This window comes from Trachinotus anak, unplaced genomic scaffold (assembly GCF_046630095.1).
Source record: "Trachinotus anak isolate AG129_WGS33_773 ecotype Australia unplaced genomic scaffold, CSIRO_AGI_Tana_v1 ptg000012l, whole genome shotgun sequence".
NCBI classification, from domain to species: domain Eukaryota; kingdom Metazoa; phylum Chordata; class Actinopteri; order Carangiformes; family Carangidae; genus Trachinotus; species Trachinotus anak.
Window position 1 is genome coordinate 22,898,256 of NW_027273863.1, and position 14,287 is coordinate 22,912,542.

Genomic DNA, 14,287 nt, shown 5'->3' on the forward strand with positions numbered 1-14,287 from the left:
TACAAAAAATAACTACTTTATTTCATTTTCTATTATTTAACAAATACTGATGGTAGAAGTCATGACAACACTGAACAATATTTGATATCGTGTTAGTAAGAAATGTTGCTGCACACTGTTGGCAGCCCGTCTGGTCTGAAGTCTGTGTTTCCTGGTAGAAGTGCAGTGGGGGTCCCTGGTGGAGCAGAGGGACCTGCTGTGCTACCGGTGACCTCCGTATTTGGCGGTCCAGTTGACTCGTCCGTGCACCGGCTGGATGTTTGTGCTCTGTGGGAAGGTTTTCTTCACCAAAGAGCTGGTGCTTGATCCAGGGATCTGAGGATGCAGAGATCTGCTCCTCCATCCTTCATACTCTGAAATCAGCGTGATAGTGAAGGAAAGGTGTGTTTAGGCGAGAATGAGAAAGCAACGTGAAGCTGCATTTCTTGTGCTCATAATGATGATATGTTTACCTTCGTTTGACGGTGCCAGTTTATTTGCAGAGATTTTGTTCTTACACGTTTTGACTTTAGAGTCAATTCGTAGATCAGCAGCTAAGGACAGGTCAACTAAAAGATTCCCAAAAGAAAAAGAAAGTAAAAGTTCAGTTAAAAACAAGACAAAATCATTAGATCATGTTCTGATAGTAGTAATTATTGAAAGCTCCTGAATCAGTAACAGTCTTCTCAGACTCTTTTGTCTTTAAGGAAAAATACTGATTCTTTTCCAACTCCAGGGGGCGCTTTGCTATAGTACGGTGAAAGAGAAAGTCAAACATGTTTTCCTTCCTTCCGTTTTTTCATTTCTTTGGTAGCATGAATGTATAGAGCTATGGGCTAATTACATGTAACAATGGTTCTTAGCCAGAATTGAACCAGGAATGATACAGTTACATGGTTTGTATCCTAAACCACTTGATCACAAGGACACTTCACAAAGTTACACTTGAACAAACTGCAACTTCAAACCTGAAGAATTATTTCCCCGTACTGTCTAACTCAGGCCTGATTGATCCAGAGCAACACTGAACCAATTTCAGTTTGTCTGACTCGACCAATGAGAAGCTGTCTGTTGTGACTCACTAGCAGAGGCGCCTTCAATCGGGGCCAGTGTGATCCTGTGTCGGGCTGCTCCTGTTTCGGGCTTCGGACAAGCTGATATATACGTCTTGGCTGGATTGTTGGTGTTGCTCATGAAGGAGTCTGGAAAGGACAAAGAAATCGATCACTGTTGATGTTCTTAACTCCAATGTGATTACTTAGAGATATTTTCAGAAGCTTTACTATTAAGACACAGGCTCTAGTTTGAACTGTGTTGTTGTCCACATGAATCCCAAGCAACATTTGTGTTTTTTTTTAATGAGCATTAATACTATTAATAAAATACTACATCACACATATCACATCTAATCCTACGAACCACACATCTTTCCAGTGGTAGGATAAGTATTCAGGTCCTTTTCTTAAATAAATTAAAATATTCAATTACAAGTGACCCTCAAAATCTTAAGTAAAAGCAGAGAAATATTATCAGAAACATATACTTAAACTATCAATTTAATTTTATTATTATATCTATCATATTCTTACTGATGACTTCATTTGTTTGTAAGCTAATATTAATTACTTATGAACAAATTCACATACTGTTTGGTAGTTTCATCAATAATAATGCATCATATTTCACAAGCTGATTATAAGTTTTGCTGTGTGTAAAATCCTTACTTTCAAAGTAACTAATAACTTTAGCTGTCAGATAAATGTAAAAAGTAAAACTATTTCCTTCAGAAATGTAGTGGTGTGGAAGTGTAAAGTAACAAAAAGTAAAATTCAAGTACCTTAAAACTGCACTCATACAGTACTTGGGTAAATCTACCACTGCCTCTTGCATTTGCAGGTGAATTTGAGTGATACCTTTGGAAAGATCGAGATCCTCCGGGGTCCTTTCCTTTAGAGACTGTCTGTCTCGTAGTTTAGGAAGACCAGCTTCTAGAACCACATCACAACAGAGAAAGAGAAGAGGAGGGTTGAGTGGATTGTTGGAGGCATTTTCTAACTTTGTTAAACCAGAATTCCTCACATGAGGACATTCCTTAATAATCTGTATATGAAATAACTTTTCAAATAATTAAAACAATAATCTTTAAACTGTTTGGAGTGTCAGGTGGGAAAAGTTTGTACATAGTCAGAACAATCAGAAAATTCACACCAGGGTCACAAATTAACACCATAAAGAGTCAAAAATGTTTTCTCCGATAAATCATTTGACTGTCAACTTTGATTACAAAGTGAATCCTTTGTATAATTCTGTATTATTTTGCAATTCAAATACAGAGCCATGGTTTGAGTGAAAGAATACAGATCAACATACAGGATTTCATAGGACAGGCACAACAAAATACTGTATGTGTAGGAGAGTTTTCAGCCAAGAAAAAAACACAATGGAAAGTAGTTTCTTTGGAGCCTTTGCCAGGTGACTCCAGAAGTTTATTTCCTCATTGACATTGCATCCTAGTCAACATAAGATCATTTCTACACTCATCTTCGACTCTTTCTTACCTTTATTAAGAGGGAACTCCAGGCCCTGTCCTCTGGCCCACAGGTTTCTGCCGGCCGCCTGGCTTCTTACTGAGGAGTTGCTTTTTGGATTTATGCCTGAAAAGGAGAGACGGGTCAGAGTGAACTCACTGTACCTGAGCCCACATGCAACACTTCAAACAACCCACATCTGATGAAACTCTGACATGTGCTATTTCGATTGAGTATTGCAGTATATGGAAAAGTATAGAACATCCAAAGAATCTATGATATACCATTTTTGAAAATTCCCATCATTTTTGGTCTGAGATGCCACTTTTTGATCCCACATAAGTAATATGTGATAAGACAGGTTTTTTCAGTTGTACTCAAGCTTCTGTCCTCCAGTCTACCACTAGACTGCAGAAGATCACTTTTCTCACCTGGCAGATATCTGGACTGGCGGAGGTAGTGCTGTTTGGCAGACAAGGTGGTGGAGTCAGTTCTGTTTAGCCTGGAGTTGCTCTGTAACTTTGCTACTGTATTGTTCTTTGACTCTGGAAATCTGGACAAAAAAAATGTATTATTATATTTTTTCCAAAACAAATGATGAAGAGGATTTTACATGAAAATGAAGATCTCTAACCGACTGCTGTGCCCATCCAGTGTCCTGTCTTTGACAGAGCTGATGGTGGGTTTTTTGGAGATGGAGGCTCCAGCGTCTGTGTCGTCACCATCGTCCCAGCTGTCGACTGACTTGAAAGACGTCTGACCCCATCGTCTACGTCCGGTCCTGACTCTGGATACAGCGTTCTCTGCTCCAGTAGCTGCTGCTCGCTGAAGCAGAGAGTAGTGGAGAGAGGACTTTTTATAATTCTTGCGGATGTTAAAACTAATCAGTATCAGTAATGAACATTTATCTGCCATTGTCTTTCTAAAACAACAGATCTTCCCTCCAAAAAAAAAATGTTTCAATTCAAATCATTACCAAAGCTGTAAAGACAAATCTGTGACAATTCTCTTTATAAAAAATAAAATAAATAAAACTGAACGAGTTTCACAGCATTAATGGGAAAGCTATAATTTTAAGGTCTTTGTATGGTTGGCTTTGATATGAACATTCAAGGTGTAAAACTGTTCTACAAGGCAAAGAAGCTGAGAAGCTGTAGCTGAGTGATACCTACAGTGTGCCAGCTCATCGGTTGCCTGTTCTTCACCAGGCTGAGCGGTTCCTGCTGCCCCACTGTTGCTTGTTGTGTGCTTGGCTCCATGTGGTCCTGAGGAAGAGCGATCTCCTGCAGAGGCTGGTGTGGAGATTGGGTGGAGGTCTGTGGCTCTGCCTGGGTCTTACTCGGCTCGCTGGACTCCAGGCTTGTCTTACAGAGGGGCAGGTGCTTTGGTTCTGTAGCTGCCTCAGACGTCTTTGCCTGGGCCTTGTGCTGCTCTGCGTACTTCAAAGGTGCACCGAGCACCTGGCCGACGTGAAAGTATGGATACCGCAGAGCCTGGAACACAAATGAGACAAACCAAAGGAAAAATATGTTCACTTACATCTTTTTAGCTCAAGTTCAAACCTCTTTCCACAAATGAGAAGCGTGCAACGTGGCACGAATCAACATATTACATATAATTGACCAAATTTTAAAAAATGAGATGCACTGAAATAAAAGAGTAGACAAGAACAAAGAAATTAGGCAAAGGATTCGAGTCTGTAAGACATAGAACATTATGCATGATCTTTTAAAGAATGAATGAGACCAGCTTCCACTGCACATTTCTCACAGTGAGAAGGCTGTTAATCATGAATATGAGGAACAGCACAAACAACATAGAGCACTGTTCTACTTTGATATTTTCAAGCTTCACTTGTAGTTAAAACTTTTCTGTTTCACACTTTGAATGAAGTCAGTGGATGTGCACTGCCTCAGTACATCTACATGTCAATCTGGCATTACAGAATCAGCCAGGGTAATCTGATTGACGCCCACTTGGGCCTCAAATGCTAAAAATAAGTGCACTCAACAATGTACTCAAAGGTGCTTGGGATAAAAGGATCCACTGAAGGACTTGTGTTACTTTGCAAACACACCTCAACATGAGTCGGTTGTCTTCACTCTAATCTTTGTATTAAACCTCAAGTACCTGAGCAGCACTTGGTCTTTTCTCAGGATCCCACTGCAGCATGTCGTTCATCAGCGTGATGGCCTCGTAGCTGGCGTTGGGGATCAGGGATCTGAGGCTGGTGGGGACACACTTTGGGAAGCGGAAGTTCATCGACATGGCCAGGTTGTAGCCCTCAGGCCAGTCCGACTGACGTAGCAAGGATCAGGAAGACGCAACAAACAGGTAATCTGTGAGTTTGTGTGCAGTCGTATGTGTGTGAATTCATGACAGTATCAAATACACAAAAAAGCATCAAAACGTCCAACAACAGCGAGCGTCACCATAGTCTAAGAAATATACATGGAGGTGATAAATTGAGTTTGGTTGCAGCCACCGTCACGGCAGAGGCAACACATATGACACCTGTTGTGATGGCTCACCTTCTTCAGTGTTCCCAGCACCTGACAGATCTTGAAGATCTCGTCCACCTCGCTGTTGCCGGGGAACAGGGGTCTGAGAGTGTAGAGCTCTGCCATGATGCAGCCCATGGCCCAGATGTCGATGGGTGAGCTGTAGGAGCTGGACTTGAGCAGAACCTCTGGGGCTCGGTACCTGGCACAACAACACGGTGCGATGTTTAAGGAACATGTGCATGTAGAGATTTAACTCTACTCTTGTTCATGTTTATCTGCCAATGTTCTACTTCTCCTGCCATATTTCAAAACTATACGTTGGTCAGTTATCTACATTTCATGATAAGGATCATTAACTTTATCTTATCTTATACACACTAAATGTTTGTGTCACTTAGTAGCACTTAATGCTAGATATGTTTGTTGGTTATTAAAGGGCCAGTTCCTTTATTATTATTTGCCCTGGTTTTAAAATATTCAAGACAGATTTCTGTACGCTCACTTTTAAACTTTTAAAATATTACATCAAAAAATTCAACAACAGCTGCAAGTCTTTCCAGAATCTCTGTCCCCGCTATGCTGAATAATCCTCAGACTTCTTAGCATAGCACTACTTTCTTGTGGGTTGAATTATGCAGTATGTCTGGAATAAGATGTTACTATTGAATCTTTAAAAACCAAATTTTAAAATGTTGTAAACACCACAAATGACGAAACCAGGAAAGTAACAAAATGCGTTTTACGAAATAAAAAAATGTGGACATGTAAATATTCTTACTAATTAAGTGAATGCATGAATAAATTTGTCATTTCTGTCACATCAATGGTGAAAAATCACAAATCATATTACAGATAGTATGACAAACTATACTGTATTATCAACAGAAAGATTAACATGAATTTATGAGTTTTAGAGGTAGTAGATTCATGTTAATTTCCAAATCAATAAAATCTTTTCTTATTTTTTAAGGTACACGCTCAGTGATATAACGGCAGCAGTTACTGTGAGTCAAAAGTCTGATTCTACACATCCCTCACATCTCATTAAGTAGAAGCCAGAAGGAGGAGAAGAGAAGTAGAAGTAGAAGTAGAAGAAGAAAGTCAGTCTCACCATCTCGTGGACACATAATCAGTGTAAGGTGGCTGGGAGCGGATTTCTCTTGCTAGTCCAAAATCAGCAATCTTAACCAGCTCTGGGCCCATGCAGAGCAGGTTCTCCGGTTTCATATCACGATGGAAATACCCTGAAAAACACCAGTCAGTCAAATAAAACTGTGCTGTTGCTGATATTTGTGTAGATTTGCTTTATTTTATGAAACACAATATTTATTGCCTCTAACTTCTACCACTATTGCAACCACTACCATTTATACTGCAACCAAGACACGACTCTCTATTGATGCATATCACAGTTTTATGCCTTTTTAGACATTTATTTTTATTGGAAACACAGAGTTAAAACATCTCTGGGGTAAAAAAGATGCTTTAACCTGACAAAACACAGTCAAGCCAAGCACAGAGAAAAGACAGGAGGAGTCTCTTACCGTGCTTATGCACAAATGCTAAGCCAGACAATATCTGGAACAGAATGTTCCTTATCTCATTTTCAGAAAACATCTTATCTTCCCTGGCAGCAGCAAAGTGGTAAAAGACAAAAGAAAAGAAAGAGGGGATAAAGGAAAAAAACACTCTGCAAACAATCATGCTGTATTGAAGTGGGAATAACACCAACACCCACATGCACTAAAAACAGTGTTGATTTTCTTTTTCTTTTTTTTTCCTGAGAAATAAAACTTTGTTCAGTTAGGCTTTGGTACCACTCACACCTCCTCTTCTCACTAAAACACACGAGAAATGAGTCATTTTTGGTTGTTGAAAATCCTGTGATGCCTGATGTCTTATCAACCGTCCAGCATTTCTATACTGTTTGGGTTTAGATATGTTGTTTTCTGTTTAGTCAATTAATTATGCGCACAAAGGCAGTGCTGACAGTTTGATAACACAGCATTTTACAGCAGAGAAAAGGCAGCAGAGGTATTTTTTTCTTCTATACCTTTCTACTGAAAGGCCGCGCTGAAGTCACCTACCATGTTCATGAATAAAGAACAGTCCCTGTAATATCTGAAATGTCATGTTTCTGATGACTGACTCAGGGAACAACTTGTTTCTGCAAAAACGAAGACTGACACATTATGACTCAAGCTGACCCACATAGTTCTCACATTCCCAATGGTAATGAAAACACACTGCAGGATTACATCACAGGAATAACTCTGTGCACATGACTGAAATTATGTATGAATGCACAAGTAACTTTGGTGTCAGGTGTGTTCTTACCTTTCTTTCATGAGCTGATAGAGGTTTTCTTTCATGTACTCAAAGACAAAGTAGAGGTAGTCATTTTCCCTGATGACTTCCTTCAGTTTCACCACGTTGGCGTGGTTCAGCTTCTTCAGAGACTAATAGCATGAAGTATTTGAGAAACAGTAAATTAGCTCAAATGCCCGGACATATTGTAGTGTCTGATCATGTTTACGTGCCATCAGTAGTTTCAGCTGCCAAAATAATTTGTCACACTACCCACTGTTAGTATTTTTTATGTACAGGCTATTGTCTTCATTTCAAACTTGCTCACTCACTGTGCAATGGATCAAGTAAGGTCATTTATCATGGGGCGCAACTGAGCTGAAGATGACAAAACGACATTTTGAAGTTGCCACCTTCACTAATTGTCTGTCAAAATCTTCATCTATATACGTGAATATACCTTTTATCTATATGGTGGAAGTTTTGTCTTAATCCAGAGGAATGTTGCAAAACTAAAAGGTGGATTTTGCAGGTTGAATCATTGGTGGTTTAAAACGTCAACAAAAAAAGTAGTTGGCTCGTTGATGTTACTGACTGGACATGAACATGATTCTCACCTTCACTTCTCTCAGATTCAAGCACTCATCCCAGGAATAAAACTTCCTCTTCATCCTGTTGAAAAAAAGATTTTCCTGATTATATTATTGTTAACACAGTAATCCTGCTTAGTGGCTCTACTGTAGGACCTGACAGTTGTCGGAAACTAAAATAAAAATAAAACAATTTTCAAGGTTTGACAAACACTGATAGCCAGAATTTATCTAATACAAAGTCCTCAGACTTTTCAGATTTGCTTTTTCATATTTGCCTTTATTGGACACTTCATATTACGGATATCGACAGGATATGGATATGATAAAGATACGGGGAGAGGCATGTTAACCACTGCAAATGAATTCACCTCTATGCGCTGAGCGCTCACTGTTTAGGGTTTAGGAGAACATTTTGTGTTTCATCCCTGTGTCACAGTATCTATCAGATACACAGCAAATGTATGTTGTAGGTTCCTCTTTTGTGGGGTTTGGATGCTGTTGCTTTGTGCAGCTACAATAAACATCTAGACCTGCTTTACTGATGACTGTGGCAACAAGGACCTGGTATTTTCCTGTTTTTACTCATATAACATATCTATTTTAACAAAAAAGCCACAAAATACAGTGAATGTGAGCTACACATTGAAACTGCTGCATTTTGGTAAAAAAAAAAAATAGCAGCCTAACTAAACTTTGATATATTCTATATTCTATATTTGTTGTGACCTCTTTTTCTTACTACTAGACTTTAATAATACCTTTCCCATACTCTTAGGGCTAACACTATGTGGTGTACTTTCACTCCTTTCACTGTCACCAGTAGTATCAGCTTGCACTATAACCTTACATTTACAAACAGTGCCTGGCGGAGCCTCGTAAAACATCCATTATTAATTTCTTGCCAAGGACAAATCCTCAAACAGCTCATTCTTAGATATGTGGCCTATCAGCAAATAAGGGATTTTGATAGATCGACAATAACTGTAATGTAAATTGTGTTGACAAGAAACCTGCATATGTGTATCGTCAAAATGATTCTAAACCTTTGTCATTTCAAGAGCTTACTTAAACACAGACAAAACCTTTGGCTTAAAATGGCAACATTTTCAATCATAATCTATTCTTTTAGTCATTTGTGCCCAGTCTAGAGCCTCAAAGCACGTTGCAGCAGCCACTCAGGGTTTAATCAGCTTAACAGTTTGAGACAAAACAGCAGAGTCTGTCCCTGGCGTGTTCATCGGAGCTACTCTCACCTCTTTATGGCCACCAGCTCCCCAGTCTCATTGCTCTTGCCCAGGAGCACGCTGCCGTAGGTGCCGTCCCCCAGCTGTTTCAGAGCGGTGTAGCGGTTCATCGTCCACAGAGAGCCCTGCCTCTCCTTCACCACGGAGCCTTGACAGTCCCACACAGTCCAACAGTTGGTCATTGTGAGCACAGCAACATCCTGCCACAGATCAACAGCCCTTCACTCTGCTCTACCCGTCTGCTACTGTGAGGCTACTCAAAGGCTTCTACTGCAGGAACACAGACATTAAACATGAGCGGTCACCCTTTACCTTGAGAGTGGAAAAGTGACGCTGTGTCAATCCTGCCTGTTGCACTGTGTCTCGCCTATCCTAAGTTAAGCCTTCACACCAGACAGAGGAAGGGCGATCCACTGCGAGGGGAAGTGGATTAAAGTTGACGTGAGCTTAAGAGTGTGTGCCAGGAAACAGACTAACAGGAGAAGCGGGAGATGTGGTTTTACCTCATGGAAAACAGATGTACCCGGCCGGCACATTTGTGCTTTGTAAGCTGTGATGATTTTGTAATCTTTCAAATCAAGACTACATTCGTGAATTTGATGCAGCAGCAGGGGGCTTTACCTGCTTTTGTCCAACACTGGTCACATAAACGTGAGCACGTGGTCCTGAAAACACTTCCGAGTACACGTCTTGGTGCCAAACATCCGGGATCACTGGACTAAACTTCCCTAAATCCAGGCCTGTTTTTGGTGATAAAGCTTCAAGTGCAGATCTGTTGGACAAATGTAATATAATTTATTCTACTAACGTGGTAGCGGAGGAGCACACCAACCCACTCAGCTCTGCTGAAAGATGTGATCCAACACCTCCAGCTAGAAAGATGGAGGCGGGCTCTTTCAGACGCAGATCCACGTAATGATGACCATTACACTTGTGCTATCAACCCTGATTTCATTCTTGAACAAAGCTATTTCTCCCGCTTTTCTTTTATATCCAGTCAGTCCACATTTTACAGTGGGCAGGACTAGAAAGTACACTTTAGCCGGACTTGAGTGATTAGGGGCAGCGTATTTATATCTGACATAAGAGTAGGTCAGAGTCAAACTGTAGAGTGCAAGTGTAGGAAGGTAGTAAGGAAAACTTACCACTTCTGAAGAAGAAATCCTTTATAAAGGGTTCATACATCATAACCAATGGCTTTATTAATGGTAATTAATTAATACATCTGCTAATGCTTTATTGATCAGTTAAAAGTCAATAAGGGTAGCAGCTTTTGGGTTATGTGGTTGTGAAAATCTTGGGCTGCAACAAACTCATTTTCACTCATTAATGTGACAAATTTTTTCTTCACTCTCCATCACAAGTTCCAAGACTCAAAAAACCACAGACACACACACACAAAACAGCAAATGCTGCCATTATATGGTCATTAAATGTCTAACTAAATGTCTAGATTAGATTTTCTGCCTATCAACTCATCGATTAACTAACAGTTGATCTGACTAACTGCTCAAACTATAGCTGGTTATACTTTAAGATCCTGAATACAGAATTTTTAATTTGACGTTTTTAAGTGTTTTTAAACTTTTAGTTGAACCAATGTTGACCAAGGCGTCAGAAATCCCAAAGTGCTGTTTCTGAATCTATCCATTATTCGCTTTTACACAACCTAACCACTGATTTTCATTTCTAACCATCGTTAAATAAACTGATTATAGCCTGAGCAGAAAACAAACAAGCCCGCTAAGAGCAGCCTTGACACAGGAGCTGGAGCTAAACTAAACTCACCCACCTGTCCATTAATCCTCAATGTCAAATAAGCAATTTTACCAAATATTTACCACGTCTAACATAATATAACCAACACTTAAGAAAGACATACGCACCACAGGAGACATTTCCGGACTGGTGAAGATAACACAGTGACGCGGAGAGATGCTGCTCCGTTTCCAAGGGCGGCCTCCTGTCTCCTAGGCAACGCGGAGACCTCCAAAATAAAATAAAATGAAATAAAATCATAACCACTCTAATATATAAAGTGCATGAAATGCAATTATAAAAACACATTTTTGATATCAATATTCAAAATACAATAGATATAATTAAAAAAAAAAAAAAGAGATAAGATAAAATTTATTTATGATCCGTTATGTTTTTACCCTAAAGCTCTGTAACTATTTTTGTTACAAACATGGAAAAATACACAAAAAAACACAAGGTCCAGTTGTATCACATGGAAAAGTCCTGAAGAAACTAGTGTAAGCAGTGAGAAAAGTTTAAAAGTGTGTAAACTCTGCATTAAGGAGGGAGGCAGCTGTTGGACCCCTGCACCAAGGAGCTAGTGCTGCGGTAAGGACTCAGAGATACAGGACAGGTGCATTTAGGAATGAAAAAAATCATATAAATTATGATTAATTTAAAAAAAGAATTATGACTTGCACAATTTTTGATTGAAATGGTAAAGGGAGTTATAGCTGTTAAATATCTATTAGTGACTACCACAAGGTATTTTGTAGAGGTTCAAATCTCTCCACATGCGTTTAACAAGTTCTCCATCTAGTGGTTCATTTTCATCCCTGCATCTGACTGTGACTTTGGCTCCTATAGCCCTGAGATTCCCAACTTTTTTCTGACCTTTAAATACGTGTCACTTAAAACCCTGATTAGTTCATGTTTCATTCAAATGATCCACAGCTGGAAAGCAGTATGTTGTTGGTTTTGATTTACTGTAGAGGTGTAGGTGAGGAGATCCAAATATTTTTCTATTTTAGACTGTAGGTTTGATTCAGGGGTAAATTAAAGAACTCCTTCTTCTCCCGGGAAGCCTCTGGGACCACCCTAAGGACCCCTAAAACCTCCCAGACCCCACATTTGAAGACCACAGATATGGTCTAACACGTTGAAGACTGTTGAACTTCTCTTTAAAAAGTGATCCCGTACATTATGATAATTGATAAATGACACTTGGATAATGGGAATTTCGAAAACATCACCTTGATAGAATAAGGAAGTAATTGCAATAATCAAAAGGCTGATATAAACAAATGATATTAGGCCTGTGTGTGAATGAGCCTGATTAAATCATCAGGACACTAGAATTAAGGGTTAAAGGATTTTACTGATTTGCGTGAGAATTAAATGAGAATCTCATTTTTTTGACAGACCAGCAGCAAATGTTTTAAAGAAACCTTTAATGGGCCAGGAGCAGAAATGCTGTGTTGTGTAATAATAAAGAGCAGGTTCACTATCTGCCGTGCAGTAGCCTAGACATGCAGGCATGAAATGTGAGGAATGAAAATCATGACCAGCATCCTCGAAATGGCCATACTGTAGAAACACGACGTGCCGCGCATTGCTCCTAACAGCTGTGCAGCCGGGTTGTTGGCTGTGTGCGCAGCGCATGACGCGTTTCTCCTCCCAGCTTGTGCTTTCGGGTACTTACGGTAAGGTGGACCCGCAGTGTCCACTCAGGGATCAGGTGATCCACCAACTACGAAGCGAAGGCTGACTGGGGAAAATGCAAAATGACATATAGCAAATGTCGGAGCATAATTCATTCACATTTTCGGCTCAGTTTCGGACTTGAATCGCGCCGCTGGAGCTCCAGTGTGACCATGGCTCGTTAGGGCTGGTGGCGCAACTGCGATTTTTTTGATATTTTAATTTATGAGAAATCACATTCACAGACAAATATTGGTTTCAACATGGGGCTGTGCTACAGTTTGCGTCCCCGGCTCTTCGGGGACCTGAGCGGGTCTATCTCCAACGCTACCTCGGACTCCGACCAGCCTCCGGACGCCGCCGTGCCGACCCGCGCCGGGGGAGCTCGCCAGGAGGACACCGGGGGATGCGGGGAGACTTCGTCGCTACGCGGCGGTGGCGGCGGCCCGGTGCGCCCCGGGGACCCGGCCAGGCTCCCGGCCGGGGAGCACCGCCGTGGAGACACCGGTACCGACGGTGTGCTCATACAAAACGGAGGTGGTGGTGGTGGAGGAGGAGGAGGAGGAGGAGGAGGAGGCGGTGGTGGAGGCGGCGGTAAGGGGACAGGGAAGGACCGCGGCCGACGCTTACAGCTTCTCCAAAAGACTAGCACCCAAAAGCAGAAAAACTGGGACAAATTGCTGGTGGAGGAGAAGGAGGCCGAGAAGGATGCGAAGAAAGTCAGTAAGAGTATTGACAAGGTGCTGAAGGAGCTCAAGCGGGAGTATAAACAGACGCATCGGCTGCTGCTGCTCGGTAGGTTGTGTCCCTCTCTGCTGTTGTTGGACTTGAAGGTGTTTTATTATTAGAAACCAAAACCTACTGGCCTTTCCAGAAATTATGTCACTGCTCTGGCGAGGCCTGCTGCCACATCTGTAGCTGGGCTGTGGAGACGACCCCCCGCGGCTGTCAATGACAAACGATGAGGATGGACGTTTAGACTCGCTGGGCCTGCTGTGCTGTCCCTGCTGCATTCAGGTCCAAAAGGATTTTCATCAGCCGGTCAAAGGCTGCATCCTGTAGACTGTCAAAATAGTCCAGGTTGCACAGGTTCATAGAGGCCACTTAGCTTTTGGCTACTGGGCCATGTTCCCATGAAAACTAGTACAGGAATACACAGTGTGGTGTTGTGCTCCTTTAGTACAGCTGGTGAGCTATGGTCTAGGACTATAGATGGGAAAATAGCCTTTTGGCTGACTGTGGCAAAGTACAGTAAATAAACAAATAAATGGAGCCTGTACTGTTATATAGTAGAGTATAATGTAGCATAGTGAACTGCAGCATAGTTAGTCTTATACAGAATATAATGTATTTGGCTTTACTGTACTAATACATACCAGACTACTCAGCTTTTTGCTATTGGGGCATGTTTTTGCTGAATATTATACCCGAGTCTGCCTTTCCAGGGACTTGTTACTGTGACACAACCGTAGTAACGTGTAGTGGCCTGCAGTAAAATATATCATAGCAGAGTGTTTTGTGTATAGTATAATGTAGAGTACAGTTTAGTAGGCTTTGGTGTACAAAGCTATATAGAGACAGCTTAGCTTTTGGCTTTTGGCAATGTGTACTATACTATAGTAGTATATTAGGCCTATAGTATTTTGAGCCGGCCTGTTGGACATCTGTCCAGGTGGAATAGAAATAGCCCT

General features: G+C 41.0%; 2 protein-coding genes across 6 annotated transcripts in view; one reads left to right on the plus strand and one right to left on the minus strand.

The window, feature by feature from the left end:
* Positions 1 to 11,124, minus strand: LOC139629017 (serine/threonine-protein kinase MAK-like). 5 transcript variants are annotated; one of them, XM_071491345.1, is made up of 17 exons: positions 11,042 to 11,085; positions 9,468 to 9,568; positions 9,165 to 9,355; positions 7,936 to 7,990; positions 7,349 to 7,470; positions 7,099 to 7,193; positions 6,123 to 6,255; positions 5,039 to 5,210; positions 4,638 to 4,805; positions 3,680 to 4,000; positions 3,142 to 3,332; positions 2,939 to 3,060; positions 2,538 to 2,633; positions 1,893 to 1,967; positions 1,062 to 1,181; positions 453 to 548; positions 1 to 353 (listed from the first exon to the last, which is right to left on the minus strand). In XM_071491345.1, exons 3-17 carry the CDS (start codon positions 9,335 to 9,337, stop codon positions 202 to 204), a joined length of 2,091 nt encoding a protein of 696 aa, XP_071347446.1. In that variant the 5' UTR covers positions 9,338 to 9,355; positions 9,468 to 9,568; positions 11,042 to 11,085; the 3' UTR covers positions 1 to 201. The 5 variants fall into 5 exon arrangements, with proteins under 5 accessions (XP_071347446.1, XP_071347449.1, XP_071347447.1 ...); XM_071491348.1 differs by having other exon boundaries at positions 9,165 to 9,303; positions 11,042 to 11,084; XM_071491346.1 differs by lacking the exons at positions 7,099 to 7,193; positions 9,468 to 9,568 and adding an exon at positions 6,556 to 6,638 and having other exon boundaries at positions 9,165 to 9,425; positions 11,042 to 11,124.
* A 1,512-nt stretch (positions 11,125 to 12,636) lies between these two features.
* gnal2 (guanine nucleotide binding protein (G protein), alpha activating activity polypeptide, olfactory type 2) overlaps positions 12,637 to 14,287 on the plus strand; it is a 47,074-nt gene continuing 45,423 nt past the window's right edge. Inside the window, exon 1 of the mRNA XM_071491356.1 lies at positions 12,637 to 13,391. Within this exon, the coding sequence (XP_071347457.1) occupies positions 12,860 to 13,391 (532 nt within the window). The 5' untranslated portion in view covers positions 12,637 to 12,859. The remainder of the gene's footprint in view (positions 13,392 to 14,287) is intronic.

Excerpts from the sequence above, each read along its gene's own strand:
- LOC139629017 (XM_071491344.1), bottom strand. The coding sequence starts at position 9,337 with ATGACCAACTGTTGGACTGTGTGGGACTGTCAAGGCTCCGTGGTGAAG. Across the intron at positions 3,061-3,141 it reads CTGGATGGGCACAGCAGTCG|ATTTCCAGAGTCAAAGAACA; the intron begins GTTAGAGATCTT and ends TTTTTTGTCCAG. Across the intron at positions 549-1,061 it reads GATTGAAGGCGCCTCTGCTA|TTGACCTGTCCTTAGCTGCT; the intron begins GTGAGTCACAAC and ends GGAATCTTTTAG.